At 38.8% G+C, this 18,862-nt stretch overlaps 1 protein-coding gene across 2 annotated transcripts in view; it reads left to right on the plus strand.

The window, feature by feature from the left end:
• The first annotated feature begins 6,747 nt into the window (after positions 1-6,747).
• Positions 6,748-18,862, plus strand: part of KATNAL2 (katanin catalytic subunit A1 like 2) — a 58,166-nt gene continuing 46,051 nt past the window's right edge. For both annotated transcript variants that reach the window (XM_032259382.1, XM_032259381.1), the window contains exons 1-2: positions 6,748-6,814; positions 17,555-17,721. In XM_032259382.1, coding sequence (XP_032115273.1) covers positions 6,750-6,814; positions 17,555-17,721 — 232 coding nt within the window. In that variant the 5' untranslated portion in view covers positions 6,748-6,749. The remainder of the gene's footprint in view (positions 6,815-17,554; positions 17,722-18,862) is intronic.

An 18,862-nucleotide genomic window follows, 5' to 3' on the forward strand; every position in this document is an offset into this window, starting at 1 on the left:
GGGAGGCAGGAAAATCACCTGAACCCAGGAGGCAGAGACTGCGGTTAGCCGAGATCATGCCATTGCACTCCAGCCTGGGCAACAAGAGCAAAACTCCATTTCAAAAACAGAAACAAAAAAACCCCAAAACAAACAAAAAGCACAAACAAGCCATTACTCAGCACTTTCAAATTTCGGTGAGGGGATGTGGGCCAAGGTTACATTATTTCCGGTCCCATGTTCTTCAGAAAAAGAAGGGTCAACTTTGATCTGGCAATGAATGTCTTTAATATCCTTAGCACATTTTTATCCTTCAGAAGTGGGCAACAAGGAACAATACTCCTTCCACATACATTAAAAGCAGAAACATGAATGTTCATAAGAGCATAGCTCCATTGTTTTACACTGTCGGTGGAAATGTAAATTAGTTCAACCATTGTGAAAAATGCTGCGGTGATTCCTCAGAGCAGATAATTTAAATGAAAATTTCATGGAATAGCTGGCTAGTTTCTGAATCTTTACTTTGATATGAATTTTCATTGAGAAAATTACATGCTGTTGGACAAAAGTAGTCACCAAAAACAGATGCACATTTCATTCATATAAAGTTCAAAAATGAGAAAGCTAAACAGATACATTTTTTAAGAATACATACGTATCTGGTAAAAATCAGAAAGAAAAAGGGAATAATTAGCACAAAATTCAGGATGGTCATTACCAGGAGAGAGGGAGGGGAGCCACCTGCAGGGAGCACCCAAGGGAGCTTCTAAGATATGGAAGGTGCTCTGGGTCATAATCTGGGTGGTGGTTGTTATTATTAAAAATTAATGGCTGTGTTATATACTTTTTTGTATAAATTATATATATATATTTACAATAACATAAAATATAGCAAAGAAGATTACTGTAATTGCCTTCTTGATTCTTTCTTGGTAATTTGTTTTTGGGTTTGTTAACCATTTTCCTCTCTTCACCACTGTCTTCCAGGACGGAAGTACAAACGTTCCCAGTAACATTGTTTCCAAGTGGACTGTTGTATGCTTTTAAAGCTCTCCTTAATGTTATCTGACCTGTCATTGAGGATTAATTTGGATTTTAGAAATAGCCAGATCTCCTAATAGTATTTGTAAATTGGAAGAGGCATATATTTACATAACAATAGAAGATTAAGTTATGATACATTCTCTGTGTACATTAAAAGTCAAGTATTGTAAAAACATTTAATGCCTTGTAAAAATATGTACAAAATATTATTTTATAAAACAAGTTATCATATCACATGAGAGTACTACTTTGTAAGAGGACTTAAAAAATATAGGCTGGATGGAGTGGTGCACACTTGTAGTCCCAGCTGCTTCGGAGGCTGAGGTGGGAGGATCACTTAAGCCAGGAGTTCAAGGCCAGCCTGGGAGCATGATGAGATCCCTGTTTATCTCTAAACAAATAAAAATAAATTTTAAAAATGAATGTGACCAAGTGTGTTTTTTTCTCATGGTTTTATGCATTGTCCCATTTTTCAACAATGATTATTTTTGCAAATGCAGTTTGGGGGAAGACTGTGATCATTAATCTGTATTGAATACAATTTTATAATAAGAGTTTCAGAAGTTTTTTGAGCAATGGAATAAGAACATGATCTGCCAAGGAACTAATTTGGAAGCATAAACATCCATTTAAGTGCAGTAGGCCTGACATGTTTGTTTAAAAATTAGTCACTACTTTTTAAAAAATAGATTTTTTTTAGCGCAGTTTTAGATTTACAGCCAAAGTGAACAAAGTTTAGAGAATTCCCACATACCTCCCCTCTCCACATGCTCACCTTCCCCCACTGTCAACATCCCAAACTACAGTGATTAAGTTGTTGTTAAATTGAAGAATCTACACTGACATCATTGTCAATCAAAGTCCATTTTACATGAGGGTTTATACTTGCTGTCGTACATTCTGTAGGTTTGGACAAATGTATAATGATGCATATCTCTCACTATAGTAATATCATATAGAGTGGTTTCATTGCCCTAGAAATCTTGTGTTCTACCTGTTCATCCCTTCCTCCCCCCAACCCCTGGCGATAACTGATCCTTTTACCGTCTCCATAGATTTGCATTTTCCAGAATGTTATATATTTGGAATCATACAGTATGTAGGCTTTTCAATTGGCTCGTTCCACTTAGTGATATGCATCTAAATTTCCTTCATGTTCTTTCATGGCTTGATAGCTAATTTCTTTTAGCTCTGAATAATATTCCATTTCTGAATGTACCACAGTTTATTTATCCACTCACCTACTGAATGACATTTTGGTTGCTTCTAAGTTTTGGCAGTTATGAATAAAGCTGCTATAAACATCACTGTGCCAGTTTCTCTGTGAACATAAGTTTTCAATTCATTTGGGTAAATACCAAGGAGTGCAATTGCTAGTCAGAGTAATTGCTGGGTAAGAGTATGGTTAGTCTTTACTTTAAAAAACCTGCCAAAGTGTCTTCCAAAGTGTTTGTACTGTTTTGCATCCCACCAGCAATCAATGAATTTCTGTTGCTCTGCATCCTCACCAGCATTTGGTATTTTGAATTTTCACCATCCCAGTAAGTGTGTAGTGGTATTTCATTGTTGTTTTAATTTGCCATTCCTTGATGACATATAATGTTATCTTTTCATATGCTTGGTTGCCATCTGTACATCTTCTTCTGTGAAGTGTCAGTTCACGTGTTTTGCCCATTTTTAAGTGGATTTGTGTGTGTGTGTGTGTGTTGAGTTTTAAGAGGGTTTTTCTGTGTTTGTATATTTTGGAGACCAGTCCTTTAACAAATGTGACCTTTGCAACTATTTCTCTCATTCTGAATCACTTTTTATGTCATCTACCTTATAAGTTCAAGGATTATATTTTTAAATCTCTTTTTCTTTTGGACTTCTGAGAGTCCTGACTTTTACTTATTTCAGACTAAATTCAAAGCAACTACTAGTTTTTGAATGGCAGAGAGCAAAATCGGTCAAACAAATGGTACTTAGTATGCTCCCTTTACAAACATTTTGAAACACAGGTTGCCTTGTCGACGGCCATACTACCCTGAACGCACCCGATCTCGTCTGAAACACAGGTTGCCTTATGTGTTGTGTTTCCTAGCAAGCTGAATAAAGGCTTATCATCTTAAGCACAAAGCTTTCTATTTGAATTCGTTTGGATGGACATGTTTATAAAATAGTTTACTGTTTTACCTGCCTACTTACACAGCAAATATTGAACATAACTGAACCTCTTTGTTATGACTTTAAATCATAAGATAAGAGAATATGCTAAAAAACAAGAATAAGATGCTATGAAAGAAGAATCAGAGAATAAGAAGAATCTCCTGGAAATTAAAAATGTTATTATCTAAATAAATTCTGCTCAAAAATAAGGCCAAGGAAATTGCCCAGATTATAGAACAAAAGAGACAAAGGAATGGAACACTGTTGGAAAAAACCTTTAAAAGTCAATCCAGAATATCCCTTATCCGATTAATATGTATTTATGAAAATGAACCAGAGAAAATAGGAAAATAATTTACCAAAGAAATAATAAAAGAAGTTTTCCAAAAAGGAGAACATGAGAATTTCTAGCTTGACAATAGGGCAGTGAATTGAAAATGACCCAAGCCAAAAAAATAAATTGTGAAATTTTAGAACCCTAGAGTTAAAAATGAGATCCTAAAACTTCCCTGGGAAGAAAAATTACATTACATGTGAAGGATCAGGAATAAGAATGGTAATGTTATACCTTTTTAAGCTATCAAGCTTAAAGTAGAATAAAGACACTTTCAGGCATACAAATTCTCAACATTTAAATCCCATACACCTTTAATCAAGATAATGTGTGCTATCAAAACAAGAGAGGGACCAGAAAAGAGAAAGACTCAGTTTCTAGGGGATCCAATACAGGAAAATGTCAAAAGGAAATCCCAGAAAAAGCGTCTATTGCAGGTGTAAGAGTCAGTCTCTGCAGTAGAACAGGAGGATAGTGGCTCCAAGAGGGAAGCAAGAGATGAGTGAGTAGAAAGGACAAAAAATTTGATGTATTTGATGGCATGGGAAGTGATATGAGATGTGTGAGTGTTTTGATTATTAACAACAGGTATGTTGAAAAGTAACCCAATAAAAATGGCATGGCTATTCATTTCAAAAAATGTATGGAAATGTAAAAGTAACCATGGTATTTTTGGCTCCACAGTAAACCATTTTTACCTAGTCCTAATAATGTAATCACTAAATATTGATCCAACTGTAAGGAAGGATAGTTTAAATAGCATATAAGACAGCTCAGTTCTCATCTACCTTAACAGAAGTGAATAGTTAATGCTTAACGCACTTATCATGAAACAATGATGAATTATTTAGAAACATGAAAGTAAATATCAGAAGAAACAGCTAAAATAATTAAGGTTGTTTCCTCTAGGGCAAGGGTGTCCTATCTTTTGTCCTCCCTGGGCCACAGTGGAAGAATTGCCTTGGGCCACACATAAAATACACTAACACTAATGAGAGCTGATGAGCTAAAAAATAAAAAAAAAATCATAATGTTTTAAGAAAATTTACGAATTTATGTTGGGCTGCATTCAAAGCTATCCCGGGCCACAGACAGAAAAGTAAAGAGGTGGTTGCCAGGGGCTGCGGGCAGGAGAGATGTGGAGTTCCTCTTTAATGGGAATGGAGTTTCAACTGGGGAAGATGAAAACTTTCTGGAGACGGATTGTGGCGATGATTGTACAACAATGAGAATGTATTTAATGCCACTGAACTGTACACTTAAAAGTTGTTAAAATGATGGCCAGGCATGGTGGCTCACATCTGTAATCTCAGCACTTTGGGAGGCCAAGGCAGGTGGATCACCTGAGGTCAGGAGTTCAAGACCAGCCTGGCCAAAATGGCGAAACCCTGTCTCTACTAAAAATACAAAAATTAGCTGGGCTTAGTGGCAGGCACCTGTAATCACAGCTACTTCAGAGACTGAGGCAGGAGAATCGCTTGCACCTGGGAGACTGAGGTTGCAGTGAGCCGAGATCGCACCAGTGCACTCCAGCCTGGGCAACAAGAGCAAGGCTTGTCTCACACACACACACACACACACACACACACACACACACACACACACACAGATTAAAATGGGCCAGGTGTGGTGGCTCACACCTGTAATCCCAGCACTTTGAAAGGCCAAGGTAGGAAGATCGCTTGAGGCCAGGAGTTTGAGACCAGTTTGGCCAACATTGTGAGACCCCATCTCTACAAAAAAATATAGAAATCAGCTGGATTAGTTTTATCTAAGTGATAGTGTGCACCTGTAGTCCCAGCTACTTGGGAGGCTGAGGCAGAAGGATCACCTGACCCTGGAGAGTGCAAGTCTGCCATACGAACTGATCACACCACTGTCTCAAAAAAAACTAAAAAAGAAAAAACTGGTTAAAATTGTAAATTTTATATTATTTATATTTTACCACAACAAAAAGCAACTTAGAAAAAAATTTAGTATTATTTTATTTTCAAGTAATTATATACATGTTTTAATTTTATTACATTATTACAACATTAATTTTAATTTTATTACAACATTAATTTTCAAGCATGAATGCTTGAAAAGTGTGTTTTGGTTTGTTTGTATTTCAATTTTTTGTTTTCAGACAGAGTCTCACTCTGTCACCCAGGCTGGAGGGCAGTGGCGAGATCTTGGTTCACTGCAACCTCTGACTTCCAGGTTCAAGTGATTCTCATGCCTCAGCCTCTCAAATAGCTGGGATTACAGATGTGTGGTACCACCACTGGCTGATTTTTGTATTTTTTGTAGAGATGAGGTTTTACCATGTTGGCCAGGCTGGTCTTGAACTCCTGACCTCAATTGATCCATCCACCTTGGTCTCCCAGATAGCTGGGATTACATGTGTGAGCCACCACGCCCAGCCCCTGAAGTGTTTATATGTATCATAAATATAAGTGTTTGTGCTTAGATTTTATGATGTAATTTAGGCCACACAAAGACCTTTTACGGCTTTTGTCTAGCTCTTACCTGTATTCTCCTTAGATAAGGATAGATAAGTTATTTTCAAATAAGGGAAGTATTACTGAACATGACTATTTTGTAAATACATCTCAGGGCAATTTGAGATACGAGATTCCTAAATGTAGCACATTAACACTGAGAATAAATGCACAGATTCATCCAGTTTGAACAAGGACCTTATTATACAGGAGTTGTCCTTTTATGGCCTCTGCTATTCTCAGTGGCTGTTCTAAATGCTTGCCTGTGCAGTCACCCCTGAATAGTTTGTGGGAACTCCTCTCTGCATTCGGTAGGGACTGGGTGGGGCTCTGAGTGAACTAAAAATATGGTAGCAGGTAAGTGCCTATGTTGTCACAGCTGATGTCTGGCTCACAGCTGATTATCTTTCTCTAATCACTTTCCTTAACCTGGTCCCAATAGTAGTAGATGCACGTTTGTTTCTTCACGATTATAAGCAATAAAAGCCCAACTAGCTTGGCAGTAAGGAGTCCAAGTGGTAAAGAGCAATCCTAATTCAAATAATTGTCCCTTAAGTTTACAATTCAGAAGGCAGCTTTAAGAAGAAAATAGCAATGGAAAACAACTTTATACATCCTTAGAGACTTTGAACTGTTTTCCAGCCTTTAAGTCATGCTGCTTGGTTTTGACAGGTTACATTTACCTTTCAGGGTTTGTTGCTACAACAGCAGTGTTATTTTTCTTGTGGTCCTACCTAAATTTTTCTTTTTGTTCACAGTGCAAGATGAGGACGGAAGCACGACGAAAAAATCTTCTTATTTTGATTTCGCATTATTTAACACAAGAAGGGTATGTTACATTACAAACATTTACAGAGATGATTCCTCTTTCTCTGCCCTCCACTTTCCCAGATATGTACTTCTAAATACAATAGACTTTCTCGTTTTGAGCAGTTCTGTATTTACAGAAAATTTGAGCAGAAAGTACAGAGTTCTGTACACCCCTTCTCTTTTCCAGTTTTCCCTCCCAGTGACATCTGTATTGATGTGATATATTATTACAGTTGATGAGCCAATACATTATTAACTGAAGTCTGTAGTTTGCATTAGGATATACTCTTTGAGTTATATTGTGTTGTGAGTTTTGACAAGTGTATAATGGTCATGTATTTGCCAATATGGTAACATATGGAATCATTTTGCTTCCCTAAAAATGCTGATTCCTCCTCCTGCCCCAGCAACCCAGACATACACTTTTTTTTTTTTTAATTTGAGAAAGGGTCTCATTCTGTTGTCCAGGCTGGAGTGTAATCACAGCTCACTGTAGCCTCTAACCACATCCCCTTGCTCCCAGCCTCCCCAGTAGCTGGCACTCCTGGCATGCACCATCATGCCCGGCTAATTTTTGCATTTTTAAAATAGAGGCAGGGTCTTACCATGTTTTCCAGGCTGGTCTCGAATTCCTGAGCTCAAACGATCAGCCCACCTCAGCCTCCCAAAGCTCTGGGATCACAGGTGTGAGCCACTGCACCTGGCCTCAGACGTATGCCTTTATTGCCTCATTTACCTAGATATATTTCACTTTTTCAACAGGCCTATCCAGTATATAAAGTACTTTTCCTTTCCTCTACACACTTGAAGATGGCATAATAAAGAGGTTTTTGTATAGTCCCACTGCTAGCTGTATACACAAAGATAAATCTCTTAATCGGAGAGAGATCCAAGATGGCTGATCACTAGCAGCTCAGGATTGTAGCTCCCACTGAAAGAGCAGAGAACGAAAGGATGCCACACTTTCAGATCAATTTTTGTTGCTCACGCACCAGGAGATTCCCAGTGGAGGAGCCCCACGTGTCGCCAGCGCGACTCTTGAGGCCGGCGAGGCGGTTTTGCTGCTGCCTTGGTGCAGCGGTTCTTGGTGCAGAGTCAGAAAAGCACCGTCAACCTTAAAGCCGCTGTTTTGGCCGGAGCAGTGGGTTGCTCAGATTCTAGCGCCGGGAATCAACAAGTTGGACGTCCATTCAGAAACCCAACTATAAAGATGGTAATTATAAAGACCACAGATGGATAAATTTATAACGAAGGGAAGAAACCAGCCTAAAAAGGCTGAGAATACCCAAAATCAGAATGCCTCTCCCTCTACAGGGATCACAGTTCCTCATCAGCAACGGAACAAGGCCTGATGGAGAAAGACTGTGTTCCATTAGCAGAAGCAGACTTTCAAAAGTGGAAGATAAGAAACTTCTGGGAATTAAAAGAACTTGTTCTAACCCAATGCAAAGAAACTAAGAACTTTGAAAGAAGGTTTGACGAAATGTTAACAATAACACACAATTTAGAGAGGAATATAAGTGAATTAATGGAGCTGAAAAATACAACACGAGAACTTCGCGAACTATGCACAAGTTTTAACAGCCGAATTGATCAAGCAGAAGAAAAGATATCAGAGGTCGAAGACCAACTTCATGAAATAAAACAAAAAGACAAGATTAGAGAAAAAAGGATAAAGAAGAACGAGCAAAGTCTCCAGGAAATATGGGACTATGTGAAGAGACCTAGTCTACGTTTGATGGGTGTGCCTGAATGTGACGAAGAGAATCAATCCAAGCTGGAAAATATGCTTCAGGATATTATTCAGGAAAACTTTCCCAATCTAGCAAGGCAGGACAATGTTCAACTCCAGGTAATACAGAGAACACCACATAGATATTCCTCAAGAGGACCAACCTCAAGGCACATAATCGCCAGATTCACCAGGGTTGAAATGAAAGAGAAAATGCTGAGGGCAGCCAGAGAGAAAGGTCGGGTTACCCATAAAGGGAAGCCCATCAGACTCACAGCAGATCTCTCAGCAGAAGCCCTACAAGACAGAGGAGAGTGGGGGCCAATATTCAACATCCTTAAAGAAAAGAACTTTCAACCCAGAATTTCACATCCAGCCAAGCTAAGCTTCATAAGCGAAGGAAAAATAAAATCTTTTGTGAACAAGCAAGCACTCAGAGATTTCATCACCACCAGGCCTGCTTTACAAGAGCTTCTGAAAGAACCACTACAGATGGAAAGGAACAACCAGTATCAGCCTGTCTAAAAAATACCTAAAAATAAAGAACATCAACATAATTAAGAAATTGCATCAACTAATGGGCAAAACAGCCAGCTAGCATTAAATGACAGCATCAAACACACATATATTGTTATTGATTCTAAATTTAGGTCGACTGGGTCCCTCAATCCAAAGACACAGACAGGCAAAAAAAAGCCAAGACCCATTGGTATGCTACATCCTGATCCATCTCACATGCAACGATACACAAAGACTCAAAACAAAGGGATGGAGAAAAATTTACCAACCAAATGGAGAGCAAAAATAAATAAATAGAAAGCAGGAGTTGCAATTTTTGCTGACAAAATAGACTTCGAAGCAACAAGGATCAAGAGAGGCAAAGAGGGATGTTGCATAAAGATAGAAGGCTCAATGTAACAAGAAGAGCTGAGGATCCTAAATATGTATGCACCCAACAAAGAAATACCCAGATTTATAAAATTTATAAAGAGACTTGGACTCCCACACAATAATAGTGGGAGACTTTAACATCAATATTAGACAGATCAATGAGACAGAAAGTTAATATCGATATTCAGGACTTGAACTCAGATCTGGAACAAGTAGACTTAATTAACATTCATAGAACTCTCCACTTTAAATACACAAAATATACACTCTTATCAGTACTACATCACACGTATTTACAGGTTTAAATGAAATATTGGTTGGCTGCTTGTTAATTATTTTCTTCCCTCATTTTTTTTTTATGTCTCTATTATTAAACACAATTACAGGCATACCCATTTTCAGACTACATTCTAGCCCAGGCAATAAAGCAACACCCCTGTTCTCTCTCCCTCTTCCTCTTCCTCTTTCTTCCTTTCCTTTATTCTTCTATTCTTTTTCTTTCTTTCTCTCTTTCTTCCTCTAAAAAAAAAAAACAAAAAACAAAAAAACAAACAAAAAAAAAACCCCAGATAAATCTCTTAATCACTTTTCCTTTCCTCAAAATAAAAGTATTGCATTTTCTTGGACAACCTAAGCCCAGCTCTCTTCTTCTTCGCAATACCCATTCTATAACTGGCAGGGAGAGGAAATTTGAAAACTTTTGCGTCTGGCCACCTACCTCATTAAAAACACACAAGCAATTACAGTAAGGGCTGCTGCTACTGTGCTGGATGGTATAAGAGGAAGAGAACTGCTCCACAAAGTGTTGGAAGGGCACCGTCTACTTCGTATTCTCTTATCAAATTTCAGCCAGGAAGAAAACATTTAGGTTTCAGACTAAGAGCACACAAATTTTTCTTTTACAGACGGGGTCTCACTCTGTTGCCTAGGCTGCATGATGATAGTTCACTACAACCTCTAACTCCTAGGCTCAAGGGATCCTCTTGCCTCAGTCTCCCTAGTAGCTAGGATTTACAGGCACATGACACCATGTCCAGCTAATATTTAAATTATTTTAAGAGGCAGGATCTTGCTGTTGCTCAGGCTGGTCTTGAACTACTGGCTTCAAGCGATCTTCCTGCCTCAACCTTCCAGTCACTTGAATTAGGGCTTTAAAACTTTTGAGTTAGAGCAATTGTTCTCATTCAGGGTGATTTTGCCCCTTGGGGGATATTTGACAATGCTTAGAGTTCTTTTTGCTGTCGCACTGCCATCTAGTGGGTAGAGGCCAAGGAATCTGCCAAATGCCATCTGACGCACAGGACAGCCCCATAACAAATAATTATCTGGCTTTTTTAATGATCATCTCCTCTTGCTTGGTAATATTGCATCACTAAATTATTCTTGAAAGTTACACATACTACTTTGTGAGCTATTATAATCAGTAAAACAAACAATGGAAATGTAAAAGTCCTGTGAATTTTTTTGAATTGTTAGTGAAATTATGTGGGTAAATATTCAAATATATTAATTTATCTCAAATAGTAACGACATCTCCCTTTGCCTTTGTTATGGATTTATGCATCTGATGCATGTAACATTACATTTTCAATCAATACTATTGACTGACCCTTCCCTACTTTTATAATTTCTAACTACAGTTTTAGGGAGAATACTAACAATTGAAGTATTATTTTTATTTTTTCTATAAATTACTCTGGAATTATTTGTTTTACGTCCTTTCTAAGGTTATTAACAAAAATAGAAAGTTATTTCTGAATTATAATTCACTTTCCTTTAAAAAACAGTAACTCAGTGTCTAGTAAGGTAAACAAAAAAGTTAAAAGACTCATGATTTTATTTTAACATACCTATTCAGAAGCAAAACGGACTATTAAACATAAAAAAAATAAAAAATAAATAATAATAATTATCTGGCTTCAAATGTCAACAGTGCCAAGATGGAGAAATCTGCAGTTAGAGCAAGAAAAACCAACTTTTGATATTTTCCCAAAAAGTTTGATGAGCATCTTTTCCTTCATTAAATATGGCAGCTACTAGTGAAATAAGGGAGCCACTGGAACTAAAAGTCAGTTTTGAGACTCCAGTGAACCTAGTCCTAGAGAAGTACAAAGGAAAAAGGTGAGGAGGGCAGGAGGCAGCTGACAAGGACCTGAGAGTTCCCGTTGTTTTTCCCAGCCATGCCAGCAACTGCGGTTTTTAATAAACCTATTGCCCCCTTGAAGGGAATAGCCATTATAGAGACTTTGAGGTATTTTTCTCTATATTTTATAGTAGATATCAGGGCATCTATCTTATGCTTGAAGAATTTCAGGCTTCAAAGAGTCAAAGATTGTGTCAGGAGACCACCTGAGTCTAAGTGGGAGAGCTTTCGAGGCCTGTCCTGACCCAAAAGTCTTCCAGGGTCTTTATTTGTCTGCTCCAGTGTTGAAGATTTCCTTTTGCTTGAGGATCGCATCAGAAAAATCATAATGTGTGTGGGCCATGTTTTCTGAGGTTTTGTTTTGAGTGATGGTTTTTGTTTTGTTTTGTTTGAGGCAGAGTCTGGCTCTGTCACCCAGGCTAAAGTGCTGTAGTACAGTGGCACAGTCTCAGCTCACCGAAACCTCTTCCTCCCAGGTTCAGGTGATTCTCCTGCCTCAGCCTCTTGAGTAGCTGGGATTACAAAAGTCTACCACCATGCTGGCTAATTTTTTTAGTAGAGACGGGGTTTCACCATGTTAGCCAGGCTGGTCTTGAATTTCTGAACTCAGGTGATCCACCTGCCTCAGCCTCCCAAAGTGCTGGGATTATAGGTGTGAGCTACCATGCCCAGCCTAGAATTATGATTTTTAAAGTTTTTTTTTTTTTTTTAATTCCATGATACGGCCCTTAGGAGATCCTGAGAACATGTGCCCCTAAAGTCTTTTAAAGAAAATGAAATCTCTGCAATTGCACTTAAGCATTTTAAAAATTATTTATGTCATTAAAGGATCTGGGGTTCTCTTTTTGGGCTTTTTCCCAAAATTTCAGATATACGCATTTGGTAGTTGATTATGACACTGCAACTTTGAACAAACTTTGTTATTGAGTAATCTGATTTATTTTCTCCCCTTGACTGACCATGTAAACTGTTTAATTGCAAAATGTAGCCTTCTTCATAACACTTTAGTATCAGAATTTTGAGAATGATTTCCTTATGGTAAATACAATGAATTGCAACAGATTAAACACAAAAGCATTTCTTCCTCAACTTGAAACACATGATTTTATCAGACACTTCTCTTTTTGGTGTTAGACACATACATTTTATTGAGAAAACAGCTCATTCTTCCCATAGCCTCACCACTCCCAGACTAGAGAGATGAGTGTGCACCCCCCATGGTTAGCAGACAGACCGGTCACTTCTCAGCGTAGGCTCAAACACTGTATCTCTACAGAGTAGTGGGGTGAAATCAAGCCTCGGAGCAGGGCAGGGCTGACTTGGGTCCTTTCGGTGCCTCTGTTTCTCCATCTGGACTATAAGGGCATTTCTGAAATTGACAAGCCAGACACTCTGCATGTGGGCAGTAGGCTGCTCTGCTGTATTCACCAGGCACCTAATAAATGTAACCCCCAGGATAGCATATGAAAAAGCGCCAAGTGTCCACTCTAAGACAGGGCTGTGGGGCTTGTTGTCATAGGGAGGGCTTCCAGGATATGCAGGTAGACTTAGGAGCCAGGCTATTTTCTTTCAGATGCCCACTCTTCTTTTTGGTATTCTGTGATCTTGGACAAGTTACTTATTCTCTTTATGCTTCAGTTCCCTCGTCTATAGAATGGAGTAATGGGGTATAGCTAAGTATCAGGTAGATGCCATTATTAAGAGGATTAAATATGTAACTTGCTTAGAATCGTGCCTGACAGTTACGCTTATACTTCTACTATTGATAGGATTTGGGTTTTATTCTCTTAATAACCAACTTGGTTCAGCAAAGGACTTAAAGAAATTGGAATGTGGCTTCGGCCCATTTTACATTATCTTTTGATGGAATACTAGCTCTATCCAAAGAACCCTGACTTTTCTAAGTGTGTGCAACACTTGGAACAGTAGTTATCAGAGTGTTAACAGGAGTTACTTTAAGAGTTTCGTGGTCAGGTAAGCTTGGCAGATATTGGGTTAAACTAAACAAGTTCCCTTATTTCAGGACTTCTCAGACCACCTAATTTACTATGTGCAATGTAAATATCACACTAAAGTCACAGTATTCAAGGTCTTGCAAACCAATTTGACCAAGATTTTTCCGAGGTTTTGAGGTTCTTGTTGTTGTTTTGGAGACAGGGTCTCGCCTATCGCCCAGGCTGGAGTGCAGTTGCCCGATCATGGCTCACTGCAGCCTCAAATTCCTGGGTTCAAGTGATCCTCTCACTTCAAACTCCTGAGTAGCTGAAACTACAGGCATGTGCCACCACACACGTTTATTTATTTATTTATGTTAGAGATGGAATCTCACTATGTAGACCTAGCTGGTCTTGAACTTGTGCTCTCACGCAATCCTCCTACCTCGGCCTCCCAATTAGCTCAACTGCAGGTGCATGCCACCGTGGCTACTTTTTGTTTTGTTTTGTTTTTTGGTAGAGATGAGATTTAGCCATATTGCCAAGACTTGTCTGGAATTTCTGGGCTCAAGCAATCCACCCGCCTTGGCTTCCAGAGTACTGAGATTACTGGCGTGAGCCACCATGCCTAGCCTAAGGAACTCCTTTTTTTTTTTTTTTCCTTAAACCATCTTTAGAGACTAGTTTTCCACAGACCACCTTGAGAATACTGCCTTTCTGGATTAGTTGCCTCTTATAAAACTTAAACTCACCATGCCAGGGCCCAGCACTGTGAACATAGTATTAGATGCTCAGTAAATGTTATTTGCATAGCCATTGAGGAACTTACTGGCATGTAGATGGGTAGAATAATTAGAAAGTAAGACAAAGCCATTTTCACAAATAATCCCTGATTTTTTATTACAATGTATTTTGTGTTCCATAAATTGTAACAGAGAGAACTGTAAAAACAAAAAGACGAATAAAAGTCATATGTGGTTGTTAAGGCCAAGAGTTTGCTGTCTGCTTACAAAGCATGCATTTTTCCTTTCTGCCACGAGGTGGCTCTTTGTATTGCGAATCAATGAAAGTTCTACTAGACTTGTTTTCCGGAAACCTGCTAGAAAAGGGACACATAAGTGGATTATCAAAATGAAAGTGAACTATAGGTGCTTTTAAGGACATATGAATGTCAGTAAAAGAGATCTGCCTTAATGAAGTTCAATAAATTCAGCAAAAAGGATAGATTACTAGATTAAAATAAGCAATCAGGGAAAGCTTTGTAGAGAGGGTGACTGAGCTGGACTTGAAAGATGTGTAGAATATGAATAGACCAATGTGATGGTAAGGCCATTCCTGGCAGAGGCCCAGAGGAAGAGGGGGCACAGCCTAAGTGGAACAATTAAGTAAACAGGAAGACCAGAGTTTGAATGTGTGAGAATTGGTGCAGCAGACAATGGAGGGTCGTGGATACCGGTTCTTCTATTAATAGTCCTCCATAGCCATCTTCTGGGGCTTGGGTTATGTCAAGAGAGAGACAGCTTCTGCGTCTCTCTCTTGTGTCTTGTTATTATGGCCCACTATTGCACACGGCTGCACACTACTTACTGAAAAGTACTCTTCCTAAAGTCCCGTCCTGTCCCTCGGTTGGTTAAGAATCTCTAGTGGCTCCTCCTGCCAACCATATTGAATTCAAACCTCATTCAAACTCAGTGTAACAGGAAAACACAGAAGCAGTTTTGTTCTTCTGGCCAATTAGTTTAAGAAACATGGGGCCTCCAGTCATTTATTCTTGTAATTTTTGTTTTAGGTAAGACTCCATGATCTTGGAAAGAGTTCAGAATATAATGTTATGTTAGTAAAGGCTACACGCAATCTATGGTGCATGTTTCCATTTTCCATCTTTTTTCTTTCTATCCTTCCTTTCTCTCTTTCTCTCACTTTTTCTTTCTTTCTCTCCCTCTCTCTTTTTTTTTTATTTTTTGAGATGGAATTTCACTCTTGTTGCCCAGGTTACAGTGCAATGGTGCAATCTCCTCAATATTGGCTCACTGCAACCTCCGCCTCCCAGGTTCAAGCGATTGTCCTGCCTCAGCCTCCTGAGTAGCTGTGATTACAAGCATGCACCACCACACCTGGATAATTTTGTATTTTTAGTAGAGATGAGGAATCTCCATGTTGGTCAGACTGGTCTCGAACTTCCGACCTCAGGTGATCCGCAGGCCTCGGCCTCCCAAAGTGCTAGGATTATAGGCGTGAGCCACCGCGCCTGGTCTCTTTTTGCTTTAAAAGTGCATATGTATAAGTATTTAATCATTTTAAAAGTTTGGGCCAAGTGCAGTGGCTCATGCCTATAATCTCAGCACTTTAGGAGCCCAAAGAGGGAGAATCACTTGAGACCAGAAGTTTGGGACCAGCCTAGGCAGCATAGCAAGACCCTGTCTCTACAAAAAAATAAATAGCTGGGCGTGGTGATGCACACCTGTAGTCCAAGCTACTCAAAAGGCTGAGGTGGGAGGATTGCATGAGCTCAGGAGTTCAAGGCTGCAGTGAGCCAAGATTGTGCCACTGCACTCCAGCTTAGGTGACAGAACAAGATCTTGTCTCTAAAAAGAAAAAAAAAAGGTTAAAAAAAAGTTTGTAAAGACAGAGGAAATGTTAGTCATTTTCTCTGAGAGGCAGAATTTTCTTTTGATTTACCAGTATTTTCTAGTTTTTTTCTTAAGTGGACATGATTTACTCCATACTAAAGTTATTAATAAAAATCTGATTTAGTTTTTCTCTCTGCAAAATGGGGATTAAGACATAGTGATAGAAGCATGGTGAAACATGAAAAAATATAGAGCTGATAGACTAGAGTCAAGTGATTGTTGTTTGCAGCTTCTTTAAAATTAGCTTCGGAGAGATAGATACATTTCAAGGTCATTGAAAATAATCATGGCAACCTCTTTTAAGAAAGTTTATGCTAGGCATGGTGGCTCACACCTGTTATCCTAACACTTTGAGAGGCCAAGAAGGAAGTCGCTTGAGGCCAGGAGTTTGAGACCAGCTTGGGCAACATAAGGAGACCTTGTCTGAAAGAAAGAAAGAGAAAAAGAGAAAGAGGGCATAATAAAAAAGAAAGTTATCTCTTTCTACTTTCCTGGATCTAGATTCAAATGAAACAGAAAGAACTCTAACCTGCAGCAGAAATCTGAATCTGGGGTCCTTCGATGAGCTGAATCTGGGATCCTTGGATGAGCTCCTGAAATTATATACTAATTTACACATGTGCACACTTTTCAGGAGAAAATTGTTGGTTTTAAAAAAAGTTAAGAACTAAAATTTAAAACCTGGAGAGTCTTTCATCTTTCACAGGATTTTGAGACAAAGCCCTTGCTTCTTGTGCTAAGGCTACTTAAATTGGATGGTTTTGCAAATGAACAAGGTAAAAATGACAGTGAGGAACCAAGGCGAAGGTTCTGCTTTTATACAGAAACACCCTGTAGTGCAATGTGTGACGGATTAAAAAATTACCAGAAACAAATAATACATTCCAAGTGGAAGTTATCTTATATGAAAGTTCTTTGATGATCTTGATTGGTAGATCTTTGGAATTTCCTTCAGTGCTCACGACCTGTTCATTTGAATTACCTCAGCGATGGTAAATTTGGGTTAAATTTGGGTTTTATCACTTTGCCAAATGTTACCTAAAATGAATAACTATGAATAAAGAGGTAACCAAGTTGGGGAAATTCCCATTTTAGGCTGCAAATGAGTAAAGACAAATCACAAGACATTTCTTGGTTGATTTACTTATTTAACTTTTTAAGCACTTCCAAAAACTTCCTAAACAATGGTGACGTCACAAGAATAAATATGTAACTTTCAAAGGCAACTGCTCTGAAAGAAATAGTTAAATATACTTAACAACCGTCGGGCTCTGTATAGGCAAACCTCATATGCACGTACTAGTTTTCATCTAATGTGCTATATATAGGCTTACTTTTTGTATTACATCCCTTTAGACTTGTAATGCCTGTTAGCCATTATTCTTTTCACCTGAGTTACTTTCTTCTTTTCCTTCTGTGAAACTGCCAGATATATCGATACAGCAAATGCTTTGGAGCAAGAAACTAAACTGGGGTTACGACGCTTTGAAGTTTGTGACAACGTTGATCTTGAAACTATTTTGATGGAATATGAGAGTTATTATTTTGTAAAATTTCAGAAATACCCCAAAATTGTCAAAACGGCATCAGACACAGGTACATGGCTACTTTCTAGAGATAAAGCTTTATCTCATCTGTAAGATTAGTGTTTCTTTCTTATCTTATTCCCAGATAGATGGAGACCCTCACCCTGCACCAAAAGCGTACACCAAAGGATTGTGTAGCCATCCTCACATCCAGCACAGACAGCTGCAATATGATCATCTGGACATTGACATCCCTTTAGTCATGTTAGCATTTGTCTGAGGAAATGCATTTTCAGGCAATGAAAGCAAAACCCCAGTGTATCATAGGTACTTTTCAGATAATTAACATTACTTTTAATTTCTTTTCCTTTTCATTTCTTTTTTTTTTCAGAAGGAGTCTTGCTCTGTCGCCCAGGCTGGAGTGCAGTGGCATGATCTTGGCTCACTGCAAACTCTGACTCACTGGTTCAAGCAATTCTTCTGCCTCAGCCTCCCAAGTAGCTGGGATTACAGGAGCGTGCTGCCACACCTGGCTAATTTTTTGTATTTTTAGTAGAGATGGGGTTTCACCATGTTGGCCAGGATGGTCTTGATCTCCTGACCTCATGATCCGCCCACCTCAGCATCCCAAAGTGCTGGGATTATAGGCGTGAGCCACCACGCACAGCCTCCTTACATTTTTTTTTTTTTAGAGATGAAAAGAGCTGTTGGAAGAGGATAAATGATAGAAGAGTTTTTCTTCTTAGGAGACCTATTGTCTATCTTGAAAATAACTATGAAAATGAGTATTGGGGAAGCTAATAGCTCATGTATAGATAATGAAATGCTTTTGAAAGCCATCAATCCAGATAATGATCAATATAATACAAAGACCCAGTATAGGTTAGCAGTCAACGAGGCTGGCTGGAGGAAAGATCTAAAGTGAGGGCCGTGTGCTTTGTAGTAACATTGATGGAGAAGTCTGTAAGTGGGGGAAGTAATTATAAACCAAGGGAGATCATTGTCCTGTTTACAAGGCACTTGTTAAGCCACAGACTTTAACATTTCATGTAGGGACCGGGAAACCAAGAGGAACATCAATTTAAAATAGCCAGGGCCAAATCTCAGAGCCAGAAAAGGTCAAAGAGGTATTTTATCTGAGCTCCCTTCCAATGCAGCATTCAGGTGGCTAGATGTGGGTCTTGTAGAGAAAACCCAGACTCCAAACCACA

This window comes from Sapajus apella, unplaced genomic scaffold (genome assembly GCF_009761245.1).
Source record: "Sapajus apella isolate SASKATOON/1434 unplaced genomic scaffold, GSC_monkey_1.0 scaffold109, whole genome shotgun sequence".
NCBI lineage: Eukaryota > Metazoa > Chordata > Mammalia > Primates > Cebidae > Sapajus > Sapajus apella.